This window comes from Bos indicus, chromosome 5 (genome assembly GCF_029378745.1).
Source record: "Bos indicus isolate NIAB-ARS_2022 breed Sahiwal x Tharparkar chromosome 5, NIAB-ARS_B.indTharparkar_mat_pri_1.0, whole genome shotgun sequence".
NCBI lineage: Eukaryota > Metazoa > Chordata > Mammalia > Artiodactyla > Bovidae > Bos > Bos indicus.
This window is the reverse complement of record NC_091764.1, coordinates 58,487,244-58,509,215: the sequence shown is the minus strand read 5'-3', so window position 1 is coordinate 58,509,215 and position 21,972 is coordinate 58,487,244. Positions and strand designations below refer to the sequence as shown.

At 37.8% G+C, this 21,972-nt stretch overlaps 2 protein-coding genes across 2 annotated transcripts; both read left to right on the top strand.

Annotated features, from left to right (window-relative positions):
- The first annotated feature begins 904 nt into the window (after positions 1-904).
- On the top strand, positions 905-1,843 carry LOC109558432 (olfactory receptor 6C2-like). Its single transcript, XM_019959852.2, has one exon. It carries the CDS (start codon positions 905-907, stop codon positions 1,841-1,843), a length of 939 nt encoding a protein of 312 aa, XP_019815411.1.
- Positions 1,844-14,997: 13,154 nt separating this feature from the next.
- LOC109558744 (olfactory receptor 6C2-like) lies at positions 14,998-15,936 on the top strand. The gene has a single exon (XM_019960076.2). The coding sequence runs from the start codon at positions 14,998-15,000 to the stop codon at positions 15,934-15,936; it is 939 nt and encodes a 312-aa protein (XP_019815635.2).
- Positions 15,937-21,972: the final 6,036 nt, after the last annotated feature.

The following is a 21,972-nucleotide window of genomic DNA, read 5'->3' as shown; positions in this document are numbered from 1 at the left end:
ATAATATTTTGCCACTGGAGGTAGCATGTTACAGAAAAAATTGTTATCCTTTACTTTTCTCCTTTTCATTATGATTATCATATTTTGTCTATATACAGTGTCAGTTCCATCAGATTATGTTATGAATTTTGCTTTCAACAGATGTTTCAAAGGATTTGTATAGTATGGTATTTCCCTATTTGTTTTTAAATGTTCAGTAGGAAACTACAATTAAGCCATCTGAGGCTGCAGTTCTCTTTGTAGAATAATTTAAATATGTATTTGGTTACTTTGGGCTTCCCTGATGACTCAGATGTTAAAGAATCTGCCTGCAAAGCAGGAGATCTGGGTTCAATCCCTGGGTTGGGAATATCCCCTGGAGAAGGAAATGGCTACTCACTCCAGTATTCTTACCTGGAGACTTTCATGAACAGAGGAGGCTGGTGGGCTACAGTCCATGGGATTGCAAAGAGTTGACACAATTGTGTGACTAACACTTTTACTTTTCACTTGTTTACTTTAATGTTAAAAATAGAACTATATAGGTTAGATATTTAATCTTGCATTAACTTTAATAAATTGTATTTTTCGTAGAATTCACTCATTCATTCAAGTTGCTGAATCCATTTAGCAAATTTTTTCAAAACATGACATTTTTATCTTTTCAATAGCTGTATAACTTATATTGATGCCATACCTCACATTTCTGATAAATTCCATCTTTTTTTTCTTTCAAGATCAGTCTCAATGACAGTTTTATCCACGTTATTAATCCTCTCCATGAATCAGCTTTTGATTATATTCATCTTGTCTCTTGTTTCTGTTTTCTATTCCATTGATTTTTTTAAATTACTTTTTTTTATCTATTTGGATACCTTCTCTTAGACTTTTTACATATAGATTACCTAAAACATCAAAGGTGGTCATGAGAAATCATACAGTCATAACAACATTCATCTTGTTGGGACTTACAGAGGACCCACAGCTGCAAGTTCTTGTTTTCGTCTTCTTGTTTCTTACTTACCTGCTGAGCATTACTGGAAATCTGACTATTATCATTCTAACATTCCTGGATTCTCATCTTAAAACACCTATGTATTTTTTTCTTAGAAACTTCTCCTTCTTAGAAATCTCATTCACAACTGTCTGTATTCCCAGATTCCTGTATAGCATATCAAGTGGGGACAATTCCATTACTTATAACGCCTGTGCTAGTCAAATATTTTTCATTGGACTTTTTGGGGCCACAGAGTTTTTTCTCCTGGCAGCCATGTCTTATGACCGATATGTGGCCATCTGTAAACCCCTTCATTACATGACCATCATGAATGGTAGAGTCTGCACCATCCTTGTGTTCTGCTGCTGGATCTCTGGGCTGATGATCATCATCACACCACTCAGTATGGGCCTCCAGCTAGAATTCTGTGACTCCAATGCTATTGATCATTTTGGCTGTGATGCAGCTCCTCTTTTTAAGATCTCATGCTCAGATACATGGTTCATTGAACAGATAGTTATAATTTGTGCAGTGGTGACATTCATCATTACATTGATAGGGGTTGTTCTTTCTTACATGTATATCATCAGGACAATTCTAAGATTTCCCTCTGCATCACAGAGAAGAAAAGCTTTTTCCACCTGTTCTTCTCACATGATTGTTGTTTCCATTACCTATGGCAGCTGTATTTTTATCTACATCAAGCCTTCAGCCAAAGAAGAGGTGGACATTAACAAAGGGGTGTCTGTGCTCACTACATCTGTTGCCCCGCTGTTGAACCCTGTTATTTATACTTTGAAGAACAAGCAGGTGAAACAAGCTGTCAGTGACATAATCAAAAAAATTGCATTTTTCTTACACAATTAAGAGCATACTGGATTTAAACCATCAGATAAAAATAATGTATTGCTTGCTTAAACATTTTTCTCTGGAAATCCTAATTGTGAAACTACTTAGAACAAATTACTTATCCCTCTCTGTAATCTCAATCAAAAATGATTTATGTCATTAAAAGAACATGAGAATTTCTCAGAAACAAAATCTTCCTTCACCTCTCACTACGTTTTTCTAATATTATTCAAAAAAAGAATTGTATACCATGTTAAATATATTATCTATGATTCCTGGGAAAATTTCAGAACAATAGTTTTGCTGGACTCCTTTAACTTGCATTTGTATAATAAATACACTCTGGAGAAGAAAATGGCAACCCACTCCAATATTCTTGCCTGGAACATTCCATGAACAGAGAAGCCTGCTGGGCTCTACAGTCCATAGGATCACAAAGAGTCAGACACAACTGAGGAATTTTCACAATCACACTCAATAAATATGCTGAAACATGTGACATATAGGAAGAAATATTTCATCTTTGTTTAAAGTATTAACAAGATAAACATTAAAATAAAAGAACTCAAAATAGGCTTGTCAACTAAATCATATTGTAAGCCAAACATGAAAATAAATATCAAACATCTGAAAACAAAAATGATCCACAAAATATACGAGAGTTTACTTCAAGAAACAGGTGAAATTTTTAAACCACACCTGTATAACAATAGCGTGTTAGCACTCATACACACATGCACACATAAAAACAAAAAGAATAAAACAAAAATTAGTACTTTTGCTTCCATCTCTGTCAGAAAAGGAGTTTGAAACCATATTTTCTTTCTTAAATAATCATGAAACTGAATTGAGTATATGAGAAAATTTTTGACAAGCAGCTCAAATTTCCCTCTATAAAAGGGAAATTATGTAAATGGACTCCACAATTAGCACTAGTTCAGTTCACATTATGAGACAGAGACTAAGCTCAACATGACTGTCTCTCTGAGTTTAGTTGTCAAGATCAGGTCAGCTGAAATGGTCAGTATCCTCCAGTCAGGCCTGCATTGAACTGGAATCTGGACACGAGTTCCTCTTGTGTCCTTGGCTGAGCAACTGACTAAACACATGTAGGGAAAGTTTAATCCATGTTCACCGGTGATAACGCTGAGCATTCGACAGAGATAGTAGAGGCTAAGCAGTACTTTGGCCACCTCATGCCAAGAGTTGACTCGTTGGAAAAGACTGATGCTTGGAGGGATTGGGGGCAGGAGGAGAAGGGGACGACAGAGGGTGAGATGGCTGGATGGCATCACCGACTCAATGGACGTGGGTTTGAGTGAACTCCTGGAGTTGGTGATGGACAGAGAGGTCTGGCTGTGCTGCAATTCATGGGGTCGCAAAGAGTCGGACATGGCTGAGCGACTGAACTGAACTGAACTGAAGCAGTCACTGGGCTTGGACTTTTGGCCCAGCCAAAGTAAACAGCCCTTGTGAATAAATGTCTCCTCAATGATAGGATTCTAGCTGAACACTGGAAAAGCTACTTAGGAGTAAGGCCCACATTCTGGAGCAAGACACAGAAACTTAAGGCCTGAGGGTAGAATCTACCCACACTGGTTCTTATAAAAAAAGATTGTATATCTCACTATTTGCATGATATCTATGTCTACTTTTATGGCAGAGTTGAGTATTTAAAAGACACCTTTAGGGCCCAAAAAGGTGAAAATGTTTACTATCTGACCTTTTGCAGAAAATGTTTGTCCACCTCTGGTGTAGAATTCACTTTGCCATTTTTGTATTATTTGGGAAGAAATAATGAGAGGCTGGAGAAGGCAATGGCACCCCACTCCAGGACTCTTGCCTGGAAAATCCCATGGACAGAGGAGCCTGGAAGGCTGCAGTCCATGGTGTCACTGAGGGTCAGACACGACTGAGCAACTTCACTTACACTTTTCAGTTTCATGCATTGGAGAAGGAAATGGCAACCCACTCCAGTGTTCTTGCCTGGAGAATCCCAGGGATGGGGGAGCCTGGTGGGCTGCTGTCTGTGGGGTCGCACAGAGTCGGACACGGCTCAAGTGACTTAGCAGCAGCAGCAGCAATGAGAGGCAGTTTTCTCAGAAGTTGTTAATCTCTTCATCTTCCCAGATGTCTTCCAGGTGTAACTCTTAAACTTGACCAGCTAATAGAATCCAATTAGTCCATCCCCCTATATCTTCCCTTTTGCCAGTGAATTCACTTCAAAGTAGACTTTGAAACGACGAGAATTTGGGAAAGTCTGTCTATTTCATCTAGCTGGAACTCCTATGTGTGCATGCTTAGTTGTTTAGTCACTTCTGCCTTTCATGTGACCCTGCCAGGCTCCTCTGTCCATGGGATTCTCCAGGCAAGAGTACTGGACTGGGCAGCGATTCCCTTCTCTACAGGATCCTGAGACTGAACTCAGATCTCCTGCATTGCAAATGGATTCTTTACTGCCTTAGCCACCAGGGAAGCCCAGAACTCACACTAACAACTGAAGTTAGAACCACTTCAGTGTTTTATAACAAATGGGAAACTCAATTGCTTTGCTACTTAATAGAAAATTTTGTTCAGCACAAAAAATTCTATAAATCTTGAATCTCATCCCAATCTTCCCTGGTGAAAAAGAAAACAGACTTATTTGCAACTCCCAAATGTGTATATGTGTAATTCATACTCAAGCCACAGGAGTGTTTGCCCTCTGCCTACTGAATTCTAGAGAAGGCCACCTGTATGAAATGCCAGTCATTTGGCTAAATTCTTTCATGTGTCATAAATATAAGACATTGTCCCTGAAGTTGGACGGTGTCTCTCAAATGCTATTTGGCTGAGTCATCACAAGTTGTGGTCTGCCCTGCATTCACATAAAAGTAGCCTTTCATTTTGGGATAAAGCCACCATTACCTGAAGAGACATAGGGTACAGAATATAAAATAAGTTCTCAATAAGTGTTGACAGGATAAATTAACAAGGGTGTTTTAGAAATTGTTTAAAAAAAAAAAGTGATAGTGTTGTAGTGTACAAAAGAAGAAAGAGAATTCAATGAGGTTTGGGCCAGTTTATTTGGAATTGTGTCTATGTGCACACCCCTAGTTTTTTCTTAAGGTCTCTCTCACCCTCTCAGTAGTGGAGAGGGTTGTCGTTACTGCAGTGGAGTTGGTTTTTCATTTATTTTCTGATTCCTATAATTGTAATTGGAGGAAATTCTTCCCAGGACCCTCTACAGATGTCCTCTTAGACTAAGGCAAACAAAATTGTGAACTGAACTGTCTACTGATCATCTATTTTTCTGTAGTTGAAAGAACTCTTTCTGGTACAAAGAAAAATGCTGAGTTTTTTTTTCTAAAACAATCTATGAAGGTTATCCACCAAATCACATTCATTCTAATGATTTATTTTCCCACACTGAGATTACAAATATTTTTAACACATCTGGTAAAAAAAATATATCAAAGCCATAAATTGAAAAAATGTTTCTACCTAAAACTAAGAATGTCATGTATATAAGTGGTTATATGTGCAAAAATATTTATATAGGAAATTTAGAGAAATAATTTTTATCATAAATAGAAGAAATATAAATAAGTTTCTAAACTTACTAATTATTCAGTTCAGCTCAGTTCAGTTCAGTTGCTCAGTTGTGTCTGACTCTTTGCGACCCCATGAATCACAGCACGCCAAGCCTCCCTGTCCATCACCGACTCCCGGAGCTCACTCAGACACACGCCCATTGAGTCAGTGATGCCATCCAGCCATCTCATCCTCTGTCATCCCCTTCTCCTCCTGCCCCCAACCCCTCTAGCATCAGAGTCTTTTCCAATGAGTCGACTCTTCGCATGAGGTGGCCAAAGTACTGGAGTTTCAGGTTTAGCATCATTCCTTCCAAAGAAATCCCAAGGCTGATCTCCTTTAGAATGGACTGGTTAGATCTCCTTGCAGTCCAAGGGACTCTCAAGAGTCTTCTCCAACACCACAGTTCAAAAGCATCAATTCTTTGGTGCTCAGCTTGCTTCACAGTCCAACTCTCACATCCATACATGACCACTGGAAAAACCATAGCCTTGACTAGATGGACCTTTGTTGGCAAAGTAATGTCTCTGCTTTTGAATATGCTATCTAGGTTGGTCATAACTTTTCTTCCAAGGAGTAAGCATCTTTTACTTTCATGGCTGCAGTCAACATCTGCAGTGATTTTGGAGCACCAAAAAATAAAGTCTGACACTGTTTCCCTATCTATTTCCCATGAGGTGATACCATGATCTTCATTTTCTGAATGTTGAGTTTTAAGCCAACTTTTTCACTCTCCTCTTTCACTTTCATCAAGAGGCTCTTTAGTTCCTCTTCATTTTCTGCCATAAGGGTGGTGTCATCTGCATATCTGAGGTGACTGATATTTCTCTCAGCAATCTTGATTCCAGCTTGTGCTTCTTCCAGCCCAGCATTTCTCATGATGTACTCTGCATGTAAGTTAAATAAGCAGGGCGACAATATACAGCCTTGACGTACTCCTTTTCCTATTATGAACCAGTCTGTTGTTCCATGTCCAGTTCTAAATGTTGCTTCCTGACCTGCATACAGATTTCTCAGGAGGTAGATCAGGTGGTCTGGTATTCCCATCTCTTTCAGAATTTTCCACAGTTTATTGTGATCCACACAGTCAAAGGCTTTGGCATAGTCAATAAAGCAGAAATAGATGTTTTTCTGGAACTCTCTTGCTTTTTCCATGATCCAGCAGATGTTGGCAATTTGATCTCTAGTTCCTCTGCCTTTTCTAAAACCAACTTGAACATCTGGAAGTTCACGGTTCACATATTGCTGAAGCCCGGCTTGGAGAATTTTGAGCATTACTTTATTAGCGTGTGAGATGAGTGCAATTGTGCGGTAGTTTGAGCATTCTTTGGCATTGCCTTTCTTTGGGATTGGAATGAAAACTGACTTTTTCCAGTCCTGTGGCCACTGCTGAGTTTTCCAAATTTCCTGGCAGTACTTTCACAGCATCATCTTTCAGGATTTGAAAGAGCTCAACTGGAATTCCACCACCTCCATTAGCTTTGTTCATAGTGATGCTTTCTAAGGCCCACTTGACTTCACATTCCAGGATGTCTGGCTCTAGGTATTAAGTGGTACTAATTATAAAGAAAGTTTAAAGTTATATAAATTTAGTTATTAAAAATATTAGATATCTCTGTATGTTGATAATTAAAGATGGACCCATGGAATTATCTAGGCCAGAATACTGGAGTGGGTAGTTCCAAACATTGGGAATGAAGTAAATTTATATATTAAGACGTTCAGTGAACTCATAAAAGTGATATTTGAAGAAAATAACACATCGATATATTAGAATAAAATCACAGAGAAAGCATCATTAAATGTGCTTATAAAGCAAACTAAATATAAGATATATGCACATGAATAAATATAAAGCATATGTAAACATATCCAAAAATATGTATTGAAAATTTTAATGAAATAGAATAATACCATAAATAAGTAAAGAAATACAATGAACCATGATAAACAACCTAAATGTCCATCAAAAATGAATGGATAAAGAAGATGTGGTACATATATACAATGAAATACTATTCAGCCATAAAAATAAATAATGCCATTTTCAGCAACATGGATGCAACTAGAAATTAATATACTAAGTGAAGTAACTCAGAAAAAGACAAATACCATTTGATATTACTTATATGTGGAACCTAAACTATGTCACAAATGAACTTATCTACAAAACAGAAACAGACTCACAGACATGGAGAACAGACTCAGTTCAGTTCAGTTGCTCAGTCGTGTCCGACTCTTTGCCACGCTATGAATCGCAGCACTCCGGGCCTCCCTGTCCATCACCATCTCCTGGAGTTCACTCAAACTCACGTCCATCAAGTCGGTGGAGAACAGACTAGTAGCTGCCAAAAGAAGATACAGTGGAGGATAGATGGAGTGGGAATTTGAGGTTTGCAGGTGTAAACTAGTGTATGTAGAATGGATAAACAACAAGGTCCTGCAGTATATTGCAGGAAATATACTCAATCTCCTGTGATTAACTCTAATAGAAAAGAATATATGTGTATGTAAAACTGAATTGCTATAAGGCAGAAATTAATACAATATTGTAAATCAACTTTACTTCAATTTAAAACAAAAAGTCCCATGAAATGTAAAAACAAAAGAATTATAAAGATCTGGGAAATATTTTTAAAACTATCAACAATAAGTTATCACATTTCCTTTTCTTTTGATAAAAGATTTTTTCTTTATTATTATTGGAATACTTGAAAATGAAAATGTTAGTCACTCAGTCATGTCTGATTCTTTGTGACCCCATGGACTGTAGCCCACCAGGCTCCTCTGTCCATGGCATTTTCCAGGTGAAAAAGTGGAGTGGGTTGCCGTTCTCTGCTTATACTGAAGCTAACCACCAATCATATTTTTACAGGATTAACAAATGGAAAAAATTGTGTTTATGATCTTACAAATTCCTAGAATAATATTGAAATAAAATAACAGAAGGCTGCCTTTTGTCTTGTAATCTGACACTAATCATTGCATACCTGGACTCTTCCAATGCTAATGTTATTTACAGGTACCTCTCTGAGGACATTTTCCCCAGGTCTGTGTTTCCTGCCCAGTCCCAGAATCTATTACACAAGAGATTCGTTAGTAATGTTTAAGACAGGACCACCAAGGATATGTTTCTTTGTTTCACTTAATTAAAGATTAGGTCAATTTTTTTAAAAGAGAAATTCTGCCAGTTTAGAAATATGTCCTCTGCCAGAAATAACAGAATATCAACTTTCCCAACAGCAGAAGGAGATCCCTACCTAGCCATTTAAACTACTGTTAGCTTTGCAGTTCCAGAGTAGATTTCCAGAGCTCATTGGGAGGTAGGTTTTCTATTGAAAAAATCATCTTGTGTGGATGGAGGATGACTTAGTGAAAAGTCTCCAACTTCAGAGCCCTCTGTGAGTAGGAGTCTGTGCTCCTAAGAATGGTCAGAGACCACCCACATCTCTCCCCGCCTCTCTCCCCACCATAAGATCTTCCTCGATGACTTTTTTTTTCACCCTTTGCAACTTTCGGATTCAGTGGACATCTGAGGTTACAACTATCAGAGAAGTATTTTTTTTAATCATTTTCTTTCCCTTTTCTGAACACTAGAACAATAGTTTCCTCTGAGGAAAGTATTTCTACAAAAATAACCAATATGATTTGTCATTTTAATATTTTATGAAAGGTTTCAACCACCCCTTATGAAGTGTGGCTTTTCAATATGAGTAGTAATTATAGGAGAGTCATTGATTAGCTATTTTTATGTATCAATATGATGAATTTCATCTAAATGAAGGGGAATTTTAGAAGGACACTCACCCTCATTTTAAACAAAAACTGTGTATAAATTATGTGAACTGTATCCCCATTGAGTGGTTTATATGCTTATGTTTCATCAGTTGGTGACCAAATTCTCTAATAGTCTTAGACATATTAATGGAAACCCAGTTTTTTAATATCTGTATCAATATCAGTGTCAATTAATTTCATGAGAGTATTGTTTAAAAGGCTGACTATGAGTTGCAGAAGAAAATAGTGGCATTTTTGGAAGACAAAATTAGTCTCTGTCCTCAGTACACACAGGCTGACTGTGGTGGTTGATACGGAGTCAGATAACATGGAGTTGTGCTGACAGGACTGAGGGGAGGTACCTGGGCTGCAGAGACAGTTCATTCCTGTCCCACCACCAGAAATGCTCTGGTGGCCCCTTTATGACCTTTAACCTGGTGTTGAGGTGAGGAGGTTAACTTTTAGGCAAAACATGCTCAGTACTTCCTTGTAATGGAAGCCTAGTTTAGGCCGCACTGGGGGACTAGGCACCAAGTAGGATCTTATATCCAACTTTCTTAGTGATAAGAAAAGAACTTTTTAAAACAACCAGGTGAAACTCCAAGTAACCATTTAATTGAAGCCTCTAAGCCAAATATTATCTTTTGATTCAGCAACATAGGAAGGTAACAAGGTATCCTGACAATGACTGAAGGATAGGAAATATTTGACTTAGCTGCTATGTAAGTTATCAGAGAAAAGGCCAAATATATAGTACTTTCTGGTCAAAGCAAAAAATTTCTAAATAGCTTTTTCTTTTAGTCCAGGACTAAATAGGACAGAAGTCTTTTATTATGCTGCCAAGTAGCAAAGAATGATTTTTATATTTTAATGACCTCATTTTTAAAATGAAAGAGAATGGACAACTGAGATTATATATAGTGTGTATTAAGTATGTGCATTTTTAGATCATTTATAGCTCAAGCTAAAATATAAAAGTATCTAATCAACCCTTGTTAGAAAAAAAAAGGGGGGGGGAACCTCAAGTGGAATTACATACTTAAAGGATGTATCATAAAAGAGAATGGAAATTTCACTATATGAAAAAACACACTCCTTGGTCTGAGTCAGAAGAGTACATCAAAATTTATGAATTTTAAAATAATGTATTTATTGAGCTTTCAATAAATGCTGAATGAGGTTAACTGCTGTGAAATCTTGATGAACAAGACAGAGCCCAGTCTCAATAAAATTACATTCACATATTTAGTTGTAACAGAGAAGTACAGTGGGCTAGAGGGGAAAAAGAGAAGCAGAGAATTTACACAATGAAGTTTCAAGAAACATTTTTGTAGGAAGTACACTAGCCAAAACTTGCTAAACTTGCAGGTATCAGTATCAGTTTAGTGAAGGGAAAAGCAGGGGTGGAAAGCTGGTAATGAACAGAGCTGTATCAGGAAACAGACTTCACTTAAACTTGTAGAGAGATGTCATTTTGGTTTGTGGAAAGCAAAGGTCCTTCTTTGGTGGAAGCACTCTAAAGAGTTGCTTCATAGGTAACATTCCTTTCTAAACATGAACATCCTCATCACAGGAGTGTGTTATCAATGGGTCAAAAACTGCAAGCACTTCAGGTCCTATTAGTCAATATTATAATTTTGCCTTATAAGGTATAGACAAAATCCATGCAATTCACACATTTATGATTAACATTAAGACATAATTTAACTATAAACATTAATTTCAATGGATAGCCTATATAGTCATAGATGGCATAAAATGAACATCACCACAAAAATATTGCTGAAGAAGCACAAAGGATTGGTAGATATTGTACTAGACAAATGATGCGTGTGAAGAACTGCCCCCAACATACTGCCAGAAAGAAAAAAAGTGCTCTGCAACTGCTGTTCACTTTTCAGTTTTCTTTTTTATTTCTATTTGGTAAATTTTGTAATTATGAAAAACTTTTGTACTTAGAAAAGTGTTGACAAAATAGTGGAGCCAGTTCCCAGATATCCTTCACCCAGCTCTCCCTATTGGAAGCATCCTGCATAATCACAGCATAATTATTACCACTAAAGAATTTATACTGTGGGCAAATACTAATAACTAAAATACAGATTTAAGGATGGGTCTCGGTCATGGCCAGGCCAGGCAGGCAGTGAGGGCGCCTCCTCCATCACTGTCATGAGTCTGTGTGCACTCTCTGTGCATCCCGCGCCAGCGAGTCAGTGGCAGAGCAGCACACCGTCTCCTGCCAAGAGTTCCCAGTGCCCATGGCCTCAGCTCGCATGGAGCATCAGGTGACCCACTGTGGTAGGCAAGTCCACAGAGGCACAGAGAGGAGATAGTCTCAGAAGAGACAAAGATTCACTGAAAAAGATAATTAAGTAAAATTAAAATAAATTAAATACAGATTTTATTCAGAGTTTCCTAGTTTTTCCTCTAATGTCATTTCTCTGTTGCAGGATCCAATTCAAGTTAAATAATTGAAAAGGAATTGTCATTTGTCCTTGGTCTCCAACTCGTGTCTCATCCTGTCTCCCCTTGTCCTTCATGACCATGAAAGTACAAACAATTGAGGTTAAATTCCTCAGGATGGGTTTGTTCAGTTGCTTATAATAATTTTTTAATGTCATACAGCAGCAGGTAACTTGTTTATGTTCAGTTCAATCACTCAGTCACGTCCGATTCTTTGTGACCCCATGAACCGCAGCTCGCCAGGCCTCTCTGTCCATCACCAAATCCTGGAGTCTACCCAAACCCATGTCCATTGAATCGGTGATGCCAGCCAACCATCTTATCCTCTGTCATCCCCTTCTCCTCCTGCCCTCAATCTTTCCCAATATCAGGGTCTTTTCAAATGAGTCAACACTTCGCATTAGTTGGCCAAAGTATTGCAGTTTCAGCTTCAATATCAGTCCTTCCAATGAACACCCAGGCCTGATCTCCTTTAGGATGGACTGATTGGATCTCCTTGCAGTCCAAGGGACTCTCAAGAGTCTTCTCCAACACCACAGTTCAAAAGCATCAATTCTTCGGCGCTCAGCCTTCTTCACAGTCCAACTCTCACATCCATACACGACCACAGGAAAAACCATAGCCTTGACTAGACGGACCTTTGTTGGCAGAGTAATGTCTCTGCTTTTGAATATGCTATCCAGGTTGGTCATAACTTTCCTTCCAAGGAGTAAGCATCTTTTAATTTCATGACTGCAATCACCATCTGCAGTGATTTTGGAGCCCAGAAAAATAAAGTCTGATACTGTTACCACTCTTTCCCCATCTATTTCCCATGAAGTGGTGGGACCAGATGCCATGATCTTCATTTTCTGAATGTTGAGCTTTAAAACAACTTTTTCACTCCTCTTTCACTTTCATCAAGAGTCTCTTTAGCTCTTCTTTGATTTCTGGCATAATGGTGGTGTCATCTGCATATCTGAGGTTATTGATACTTCTCCCAGCAATCTTGATTCCAGCTTGTGCTTCATCCAGCCCTGCATTTCTCAAGATGTACTCTGCATATAAGTTAAATAAGCAGAGTGAAAATATACATCCTTGATGTACTCCTTTTCCTATTTGGAAACAGTTTGCTGTTCCATGTCCAGTTCTAGCTGTTGCTTCCTGACCTGCATACAGATTTCTCAGGAGGCAGGTCAGGTGGTCTGGTATTCCCATCTCCTTCAAAATTGTCCACAGTTTATTGTGTTCCACACAGTCAAAGGCTTTGGCATAGTCAATAAAGCAGAAATAGATGTTTTTCTGGAACTCTCTTGTTTTTTTGACAATCCAGCAGATGTTGGCATTTTGATATCTTGTGCCTCTGCCTTTTCTAAAACCAGCTTGAACATCAGGAAGTTCACGGTTCATGTATTGCTGAAGCCTGGCTTGGAGAATTTTGAGCATTACTTTACTAATGTGTGAGATGAGTGCAGTTGTGCGGTAGTTTGAGCATTTTTTTGGCATCGCCTTTCTTTGGGATTGAAATGAAAACTGACTTTTTCCAGTCCTGTGGCCACTGCTAAGTTTTCCAAATTTGCTGGCATATTGAGTGCAGCACTTTCACAGCATCATCTTTCAGGATTTGAACTAGCTCAACTAGAATTCCATCACTTCCACTAGCTTTGTTTTTAGTGATGCTTTCTAAGGCCCACTTGACTTCACATTCCAGGATGTCTGGCTCTAGGTGAGTGATCGCACCATCATGATTATCTGGATCGTGAAGATCTTTTTTGTACAGTTCTTCTGTGTATTCTTGCCACCTCTTCTTAATATCTTCTGTTTCTGTTAGGTCCATACCATTTCTGTCCTTTATTGTGCCCATCTTTGCATGAAATGTTCCCTTGGTATCTCTAATTTTTTGAAGAGATCTCTAGTCTTTCCCATTCTATTGTTTTCCTCTATTTCTTTGCACTGATCACTAAGGAAGGCTTTTTTATCTCTCCTTGCTATTTTTTGGAAGTCTGTATTCAAATGGATATATCTTTCCTTTTCTCCTTTGCTTTTTTATTCTCTTCTTATCACAGCTATTTGTAAGGCCTCCTCAGACAGCCATTTTCCTTTTTTTACATTTCTTTTTCTTGGGGATGATGTTGATCCCTGTCTCCTGTACAATGTCATGAACCTCCATCCATAGTTCATCAGGCACTCTGTCTATCAGATCTAGTTCCTTAAATCTATTTCTCACTTCCACTGTATAGTCATAAGGGATTTTATTTTGGTCATACCTGAATGGTCTAGTGGTTTTCCCCACTTTCTTCAATTTAAGTCTGAATATGGCAATAAGAAGGACTTCCCTGATGGCTCAGATGGTAAAGCCTCTGTCTACATTGCAGGAGACCTGGGTTCGATCCCTGGGTCGGGAAGATCCCCTGGAGAAGGAAATGGCAATCCACTCCAGTACTATTGCCAGAAAAATCCCATGGACAGAGGAGCCTGGTAGGCTACAGTCCATGGGGTCACAAAGAGTCGGACACAATTGAGCGACTTCACTTTCACTTCACTATCACTTTCATGGCAATAAGGACTTCATGATCTAAGCCACAGTCAGCTCCAGGTCTTGTTTTTGTTGACTGTATACGTATATGACTAATTGTTTATGTAGTACTCATTAAACACTCTTTCTACCAGAGTTACAATGGAGGGAAAATTAGGTATTGATATAGAAACTTAAAGATAAATAGCAAAATGGAAAAGTATCAGTGATATTTGGATGACAATTCTGATACCAAAAGTAAAATATATAAAATGAAATAATTTCTTTGGTCATTGCAGTAACAGAAAACATTCAAGTACTGCACATGTGGCATATAGACTCTGTATAAAATGTCAAACTCAGCCATTTATTTGCATTTAACAGGAACCAAAATTTTAAGCAGCTTGTGAGTTCATTCAAACTTTGGAGTAGTAAAGAATCAATAGGAGAAAAATAACACTATAATAAACAAAAAAATCATGTCGCATAGATGATCCTTTCTATTTCTATAACTAAATACATTTCAGGCAGTAGAAGACAGAGTTTGGGTGAACTGAAAAATAGACATTCAAGAGCATGCAAGGAGATCTAAAAATATGGACAGTAGAACCATCTTATTTCAGAAAACCATGATAGTGAGGAGACTTATAACACACACTGAAAGACCTGATAATCCCAGAGTTATGATCAGTCATTGTCAAGTAAAAGAATAAAATGAATATTCATTGAATTGATTGGATTTTCTTTTTTACCCAATGTCCACGGGCTCTTAATTTCATACAAGTTAATTTCATACGCTGGACTGAGAACACAGTCCAGTGTCACTTGACTTTGTGAGGAGCTTGAGAAGAAGTACAAGTCAGCAATGAGAAACCATACATCATTACCTACATTCATACTCCTGGGACTGACAGATGACCCTCCAATGCAGGTTCTGATTTTTATATTTCTGCTTGTCTCCTATTTATTAAGTGTAACTGGGAATCTTACCATCATTATACTCACTTTACTAGACTCTCGCCTTAAAACTGCCATGTACTTTTTCCTCAAACACTTCTCCTTTTTAGAAACCTTATTCACCTCAGTCTGCATTCCCAGATTCTTATACAGCTTATCAACTGGGGACAAAACTATTTCCTATAATGCCTGTGTCAGTCAACTATTTTTCATCTTCCTTTTTGCAGTAACAGAATTTTTTCTCCTGGCCATCATGTCCTATGACCGCTATGTGGCCATTTGTAAACCTTTACATTATGCAACCATCATGAACAGTAGAATCTGTGGAAGACTTGTTATTTGCTGTTGGATAGCTGGTGGGCTGGTTATATTTCCACCACTTTGCCTGGGCTTAAATCTGGAATTCTGTGACTATCATGTCATTGATCATTTTCTCTGTGATGCCTCTCCTATGCTGAAGATCTCTTGTTCAGACACATGGTTCATAGAACAGATGGTTGTTGCCCTTGCTGTGCTGACTAATATTGGGACATTTCTGTGTGTAGTTCTGTCATATATATACATCATCAAGACCATCATAAAGTTCCCTTCTGCCCAGCAAAAGATGAAGGCCTTTTCTACCTGTTCTTCTCACATGATTGTGGCTTCTATCACCTATGGCAGTTGTATCTTTATCTACGTCAAACCTTCAGCAAAAGATGAAGTGGCAATTAATAAGGGTGTGTTAGTACTTACTACTTCAGTTGCCCCTATGTTAAACCCCTTTATATATAGCCTGAGGAACAAGCAAGTGAAAGAAGCTTTTACTGACTTAATCAAAAGAATTTCAATGATTTCAAAGAAGTGAAAGAATGTTGAAATTAAGCATAAAATATGAATTTAAAAAGAGCATTTGTCCTTAATGTCATAATCTCATTACTTAACTTATGTACCCTGGTCTATTGTCTGTTTATATTAACTTTCTCATACCACTGTTATTATTTAATCTCTGATCCAAAATCATCTTTTCAATGCCTGTTGAAATAAACAGTTGAAATAAACCATTTCAACTCCTGTTGAAAATAAACTGTCTGCAAGATGACATCTCATATCAAAAGAATATGAAATTAGATTTCTAGGAGAAGGGATTTGCCTAAACTCTAGTCTGGCTACGATTAATAAAATAACTATTAAATCTTGTGTGGGAAAAAAAAATTGAATTCTTGAACTGATGGGAATATTAATGGAGTCATAGTATCCATTGTCTTGCTTTAAATGTAAACATCCAAAAAGCAGAAAGTGAAGAGGAACTCAAAAGCCTCTTGATGAAAGTGAAAGTGGAGAGTGAAAAAGTTGGCTTAAAACTCAACATTCAGAAAATGAAGATCATGGCATCTGGTCCCACCACTTCATGGGAAATAGATGGGGAAACAGTGGAAACAGTGTCAGACTTTATTTTTGGGGGCTCCAAAATCACTACAGATGGTGACTGCAGCCATGAAACTAAAAGACTACTCCTTGGAAGAAAAGTTATGACCAACCCAGATAGCATATTCAAAAGCAGAGACATTACTTTGCCAACAAAGGTTCGTCTAGTCAAGGCTATGGTTTTTCCTGTGGTCATGTATGGATGTGAGAGTTGGACTGTGAAGAAGGCTGAGCGCCAAAGAATTGATGCTTTTGAACTGTGGTGTTGGAGAAGACTCTTGAGAGTCCCTTGGACTGCAAGCAGATCCAACCAGTGCATTCTGAAGGAAATCAGCCTTGGGATTTCTTTGGAAGGAATGATGCTAAAGCTGAAACTCCAGTACTTTGGCCACCTCATGCGAAGAGTTGACTCATTGGAAAAGAGTATGATGCTGGGAGGGATTGGGGGCAGGAGGAGAAGGGGACGACAGAGGGTGAGATGGCTGGATGGCATCACTGACTCGATGGACGTGAGTCTCAGTGAACTCCAGGAGTTGTTGATGGACAGGGAGGCCTGGCGTGCTGCAATTCATGGGGTTGCAAAGAGTTGGACATGACTGAGCAACTGATCTGATCTGATATCTCATGTGAGAAGAACAGGTAGAGCAGGCCTTCATCTTTTGCTGGGCAGAAGGGAACTTTATGATGGTCTTGATGATGTATATATATGACAGAACTACACACAGAAATGTCCCAATATCAGTCAGCACATCAAGGGCAACAACCATCTGTTCTATGAACCATGTGTCTGAACAAGAGATCTTCAGCACAGGGTTTCTTTATATGAATGTCACTAAGGATGACTAGGTCTTGTTGTCAGGTAGGGCCTCACTCACAATATTAGAAGTTGAATGACTCCTTACTAAGATAAATGAACCCTCTTCTAGATGATGCTTTATCTTCCAGCTAACAAATGTTCACATGGTAAGATCTTGAGGCTCCAGGGAGAGAGTAGAAGCAGACAAGGCCTCTGGAGTCCTAGGCACATATCCCTTCTACATCACACATTCTATTAGTCAAGAAAGTCACAGGACCAAGCAACATTCAAGGGAGAAATACAGAATCACTTGTGCATGAAGGAGCTGGGACACACACTGCAAAGGGTGCAGATACAGAGAGAGCAAGCCATCTTTGCTATCTAATTTCCACAGACACTATGCTTCTGCTAAATGTCATGAATTTCCAATCTATTTTGTCTCAAGTATTACTATTATTTAGTGTGCATATGAATCCCTGTGAAGACAAATATGATCAGTATTTTTTTCTAAAGAAATATTACTTGAATAAATCCTATATAAAACATGAAGGACTAAACTTTCAGAGAGAGAACATCTATAAAAATTCTAACTTTGAATAAGAATCATATAGAGAGAATGAGTATAATTTTGTGAAATAAAAAAAAGTTATTCATAACACAGTGTTCCACAATATCTTTTAATTTTAAAATCATTTCACATTATTCACTGAAAGCAATGCTAATCATACAATGATAGTAATAAACTTTTTCACATAAGATGTGTTTGCTAATTCTCAAACCATGTCTCCTAGGTAAATTTTTGATGAATGGCAAAACTGAAGTTTAATGACTCCCATTTCTTTCTTCTGTGTAAACAGTTGAAAGTCATTTCTCTTGGGCCTTTCTGTATAATAATTATCTTTAGGTATTCCCATTCCCTTATTTTTTTTTTAATTTTTCTCTTGTAGGTCCATTTCTCATTCCCATTCCTTCACTGGCAACCATCTTTATTATTTTTAAAGTTTAATTTTTATTTACATGTGTTTTTCTACAAAATATGTTTGAATACATCTAGGAAAGCTATGTATTGCTAGTAATTAGTGGAGAATATTATTTGCACCCAGTAGCATTAATCTCCAATATATATGGCTATTCCACTATATGGCACAGCTCCTCCAGTATAAGTGTAATTTCAAGGAAACTATTTTATTTTTGCACTCTTCCTTTTTTTAAAATTTTTTATTATTATTATTATCATTTTACTTTACAATATTGTATTGGTTTTGCCATACATCAACATGCATGTGCCACAGGTGTACACGTGTTCCCAATCCTGAACCCCCCTCCCACCTCCCTCCCCATACCATCCCTCTGGGTCATCCCAGTGCACCAGCCCCAAGCTTCCTGTATTCTGCATAGAACTTGGACTGGTGATTCGTTTCACATATGATACTATACATATTTTAATGCCATTCTCCCAAATAACTCCCCCCCCCTCTCCCACAGAATCCAAAAAACTGTTCTATACATCAGTGTCTCTTTTGCTGTCTCACATACAGGGTTGTCATTACCATCTTTCTAAATTCCATATATATGCATTAGTATACTGTGTTGGTGTTTTTCTTTCTGGCTTACTTCACTCTGTATAATCGGCTCCAGTTTCATCCACCTCATTAGAACTGATTCAAATGTATTCTTTTTAATGGCTGAGTAATACTCCATTGTGTATATGTACCACAGCTTTCTTATCAATTTATCTGCTCATGGACATCTAGGTTGCTTCCATGTCCTGGCTATTATAAACTGTGCTGCGATGAACATTGGGGTACAGGTGTCTCTTTCCCTTCTGGTTTCCTCGGTGTGTATGCCCAGCAGTGGGATTGCTAGGTCATATGGCAGTTCTATTTCCAATTTTTTAAGGAATCTCCACACTGCTCTCCATAGTGGCTGTACTAGTTTGCATTCCCACCAACAGTGTAAGAGTGTTCCCTTTTCTCCACATCCTCTTCAGCATTTATTGCTTGTAGACTTTTGGATCGCAGCAATTCTGACTGGCATGAAATGGTACCTCATAGTGGTTTTGATTTGCATTTCTCTGATAATGAGTGATGTTGAGCATCTTTTCACGTGTTTGTTAGCCATCTGTATGTCTTCTTTGGAGAAATGTCTATTTAGTTCTTTGGCCCATTTTTTGATTGGGTCAATTATTTTTTTTCTGGAATTGAGCTGTACGAGTTGCTTGTGTATTTTTTGAGATTAGTTGTATGTCAGTTGCTTCATTTGCTATTATTTTCTCCCATTCTGAAGGCTGTCTTTTCACCTTGCTTATAGTTTCCTTTGATGTGCAGAAGCTTTTAAGTGTAATTAGGTCCCATTTGTTTATTTTTGCTCTTATTTCCAATATTCTTGGAGGTGGGTCACAGAGGATCCTGCTGTGATGTATGTCGGAGAGTGTTTGCCTATGTTCTCCTCTAAGAGTTTTATAGTTTTTGGTCTTATGTTTAGATCTTTAATCCATTTTGAGTTTATTTTTGTGTATGGTGTTAGAAAGTGCTCTAGTTTCATTCTTTTACAAGTGGTTGACCAGTTTTCCCAGCACCACTTGTTAAAGAGATTGTCTTTTCTCCATTGTATATTCTTGCCTCCTTTGTCAAAGATAAGGTGTCCATAGGTGCTTGGGTTTATCTCTGGGCTTTCTATTTTGTTCCATTGATCTATATTTCTGTCTTTGTGCCAATACCATACCGTCTTGATGACTGTGGCTTTGTAGTAGAGCCTGAAGTCAGGCAGGGTGATTCCTCCAGTTCCATTCTTCTTTCTCAAGATTGCTTTGGCTATTAGAGATTTTTTGTATTTCCAAACAAATTGTGAAATTATTTGTTCTAGCTCTGTGAAAAATACCGTTGGTAGCTTGATAGGGATGGAATTGAATCTATAGATTGCTTTGGGTAGTATACTCATTTTCACTATATTGATTCTTCCGATCCATGAAGATGGTATATTTCTTCATCTATTAGTGTCCTCTTTGATTTCTTTCATCAGTGTTTTATAGTTTTCTATATATAGGTCTTTAGTTTCTTTAGGTAGATATATTCCTAAGTATTTTATTCTTTTCATTGCAATGGTGAATGGAATTGTTTCCTTAATTTCTCTTTCTATTTTCTCATTATTAGTGTATAGGAATGCAAGGGATTTCTGTTTATTGATTTAAGCAAATTCTTTAAAAGAAATAAAATAAAATAAATGCTAGTGGGGGAAAAAAGTATACATGTATAATTTTTAAAAAATATCACTTAAGACTCTAATGCATAAAATAGTCTACAATGACAACATAACTATAAAAATATAGTGGGGTGTTTTAATTGAAAAAATACATTTGAATCAGTTCTAATGAGGTGGATGAAACTGGAGCCGATTATACAGAGTGAAGTAAGCCAGAAAGAAAAACACCAACACAGTATAATAATGCGTATATATGGAATTTAGAAAGATGGTAATGATAACCCTGTATGTGAGACAGCAAAAGAGACACAGATATATAGAACAGTCTTTTTGACTCTGTGGGAGAGGTCGAGGGTGGGATGATTTTGGAGAATGGCATTGAAACATGTATATTATCGTATGTGAAACAAATCGCCAGTCCAGGTTCAATGCATGATACAGGGTGCGCAGGGCTGGTGCACTGGGATGATCCAGAGGGATCGGATGGGGAGGGAGGCAGGAGGGGAGTTCAGGATGGGGAACACATGTACACCCGTGCTGGATTCATGCCAATGTATGACAAAACCAATACAACATTTAAAGTAATTAGCCTCCAATTAAAATAAATAAATTTATATGAAAAATAAATAAAATAAAACAAAATGATGGCTATTCTAAAAAAAAACAATGTAAATGTATTATTTGGGCTAACCAGGAAGCACAGTGGTAAAGAATCTGCTTGCCAATGCAGGAGACACAAGAAATGCATGTTCAATCCCTGGATCTGGTAAATCCCCTGGAGTAGAAAATGGCAGCCTGCTCCAATATTCTTGCCTGAAAAATTCCATGGACAGAGGAGCCTGGCAGGCTTCAGTCCATAGGGTCATAAAGAATTGAACATGACTGAGTGCACACACACACAAGCACATCCATGCACACAATCATATACAAATGTATTATTTAGCAATGTGATTACAGTGTGAACATACACACTTCACACTGTTGAAGATCTGAAATTTCAAAATGCAAAATAATGCTTCATAATAGAAATAAAGCAATACAAATTGAGAGAGGAGAGAGTTAAGACAGTCGTATATCACCACTCTCTTAACACCAAAACTTGTCCTCTGTACACTGGTGGGAGGGGATATATGTATACCTATGGCTGACTCACATTGAGGTTTGACAGAAATAACAAAATTTTGTAAACCAATTATCCTTCAATTAAAAAATAAATTTAAAAAAAAGCATTAGTGTGAAGATGGCTTTAAAAAAATATTTAGAGACAGAGTTTTGGATGAAGTAGAAATAGCTCATTGCTTTTTCAGGTAAAGGGGATTCAGTTCAGTTCAGTTGCTCAGTCATGTCCAACTCTTTGTGACCCCATGAACTGCAGCACACCAGGCCTCCCTGTTGATCACCAATTCCCAGAGTTCACCCAAAATAATGTCCATCAAGTCGGTGATGACATCCAGCCATCTCATCCTCTGTCGTCCCCTT

Coding starts and splice junctions, on each gene's coding strand:
- LOC109558744 (XM_019960076.2), top strand. CDS start 14,998: ATGAGAAACCATACATCATTACCTACATTCATACTCCTGGGACTGACA.
- LOC109558432 (XM_019959852.2), top strand. CDS start 905: ATGAGAAATCATACAGTCATAACAACATTCATCTTGTTGGGACTTACA.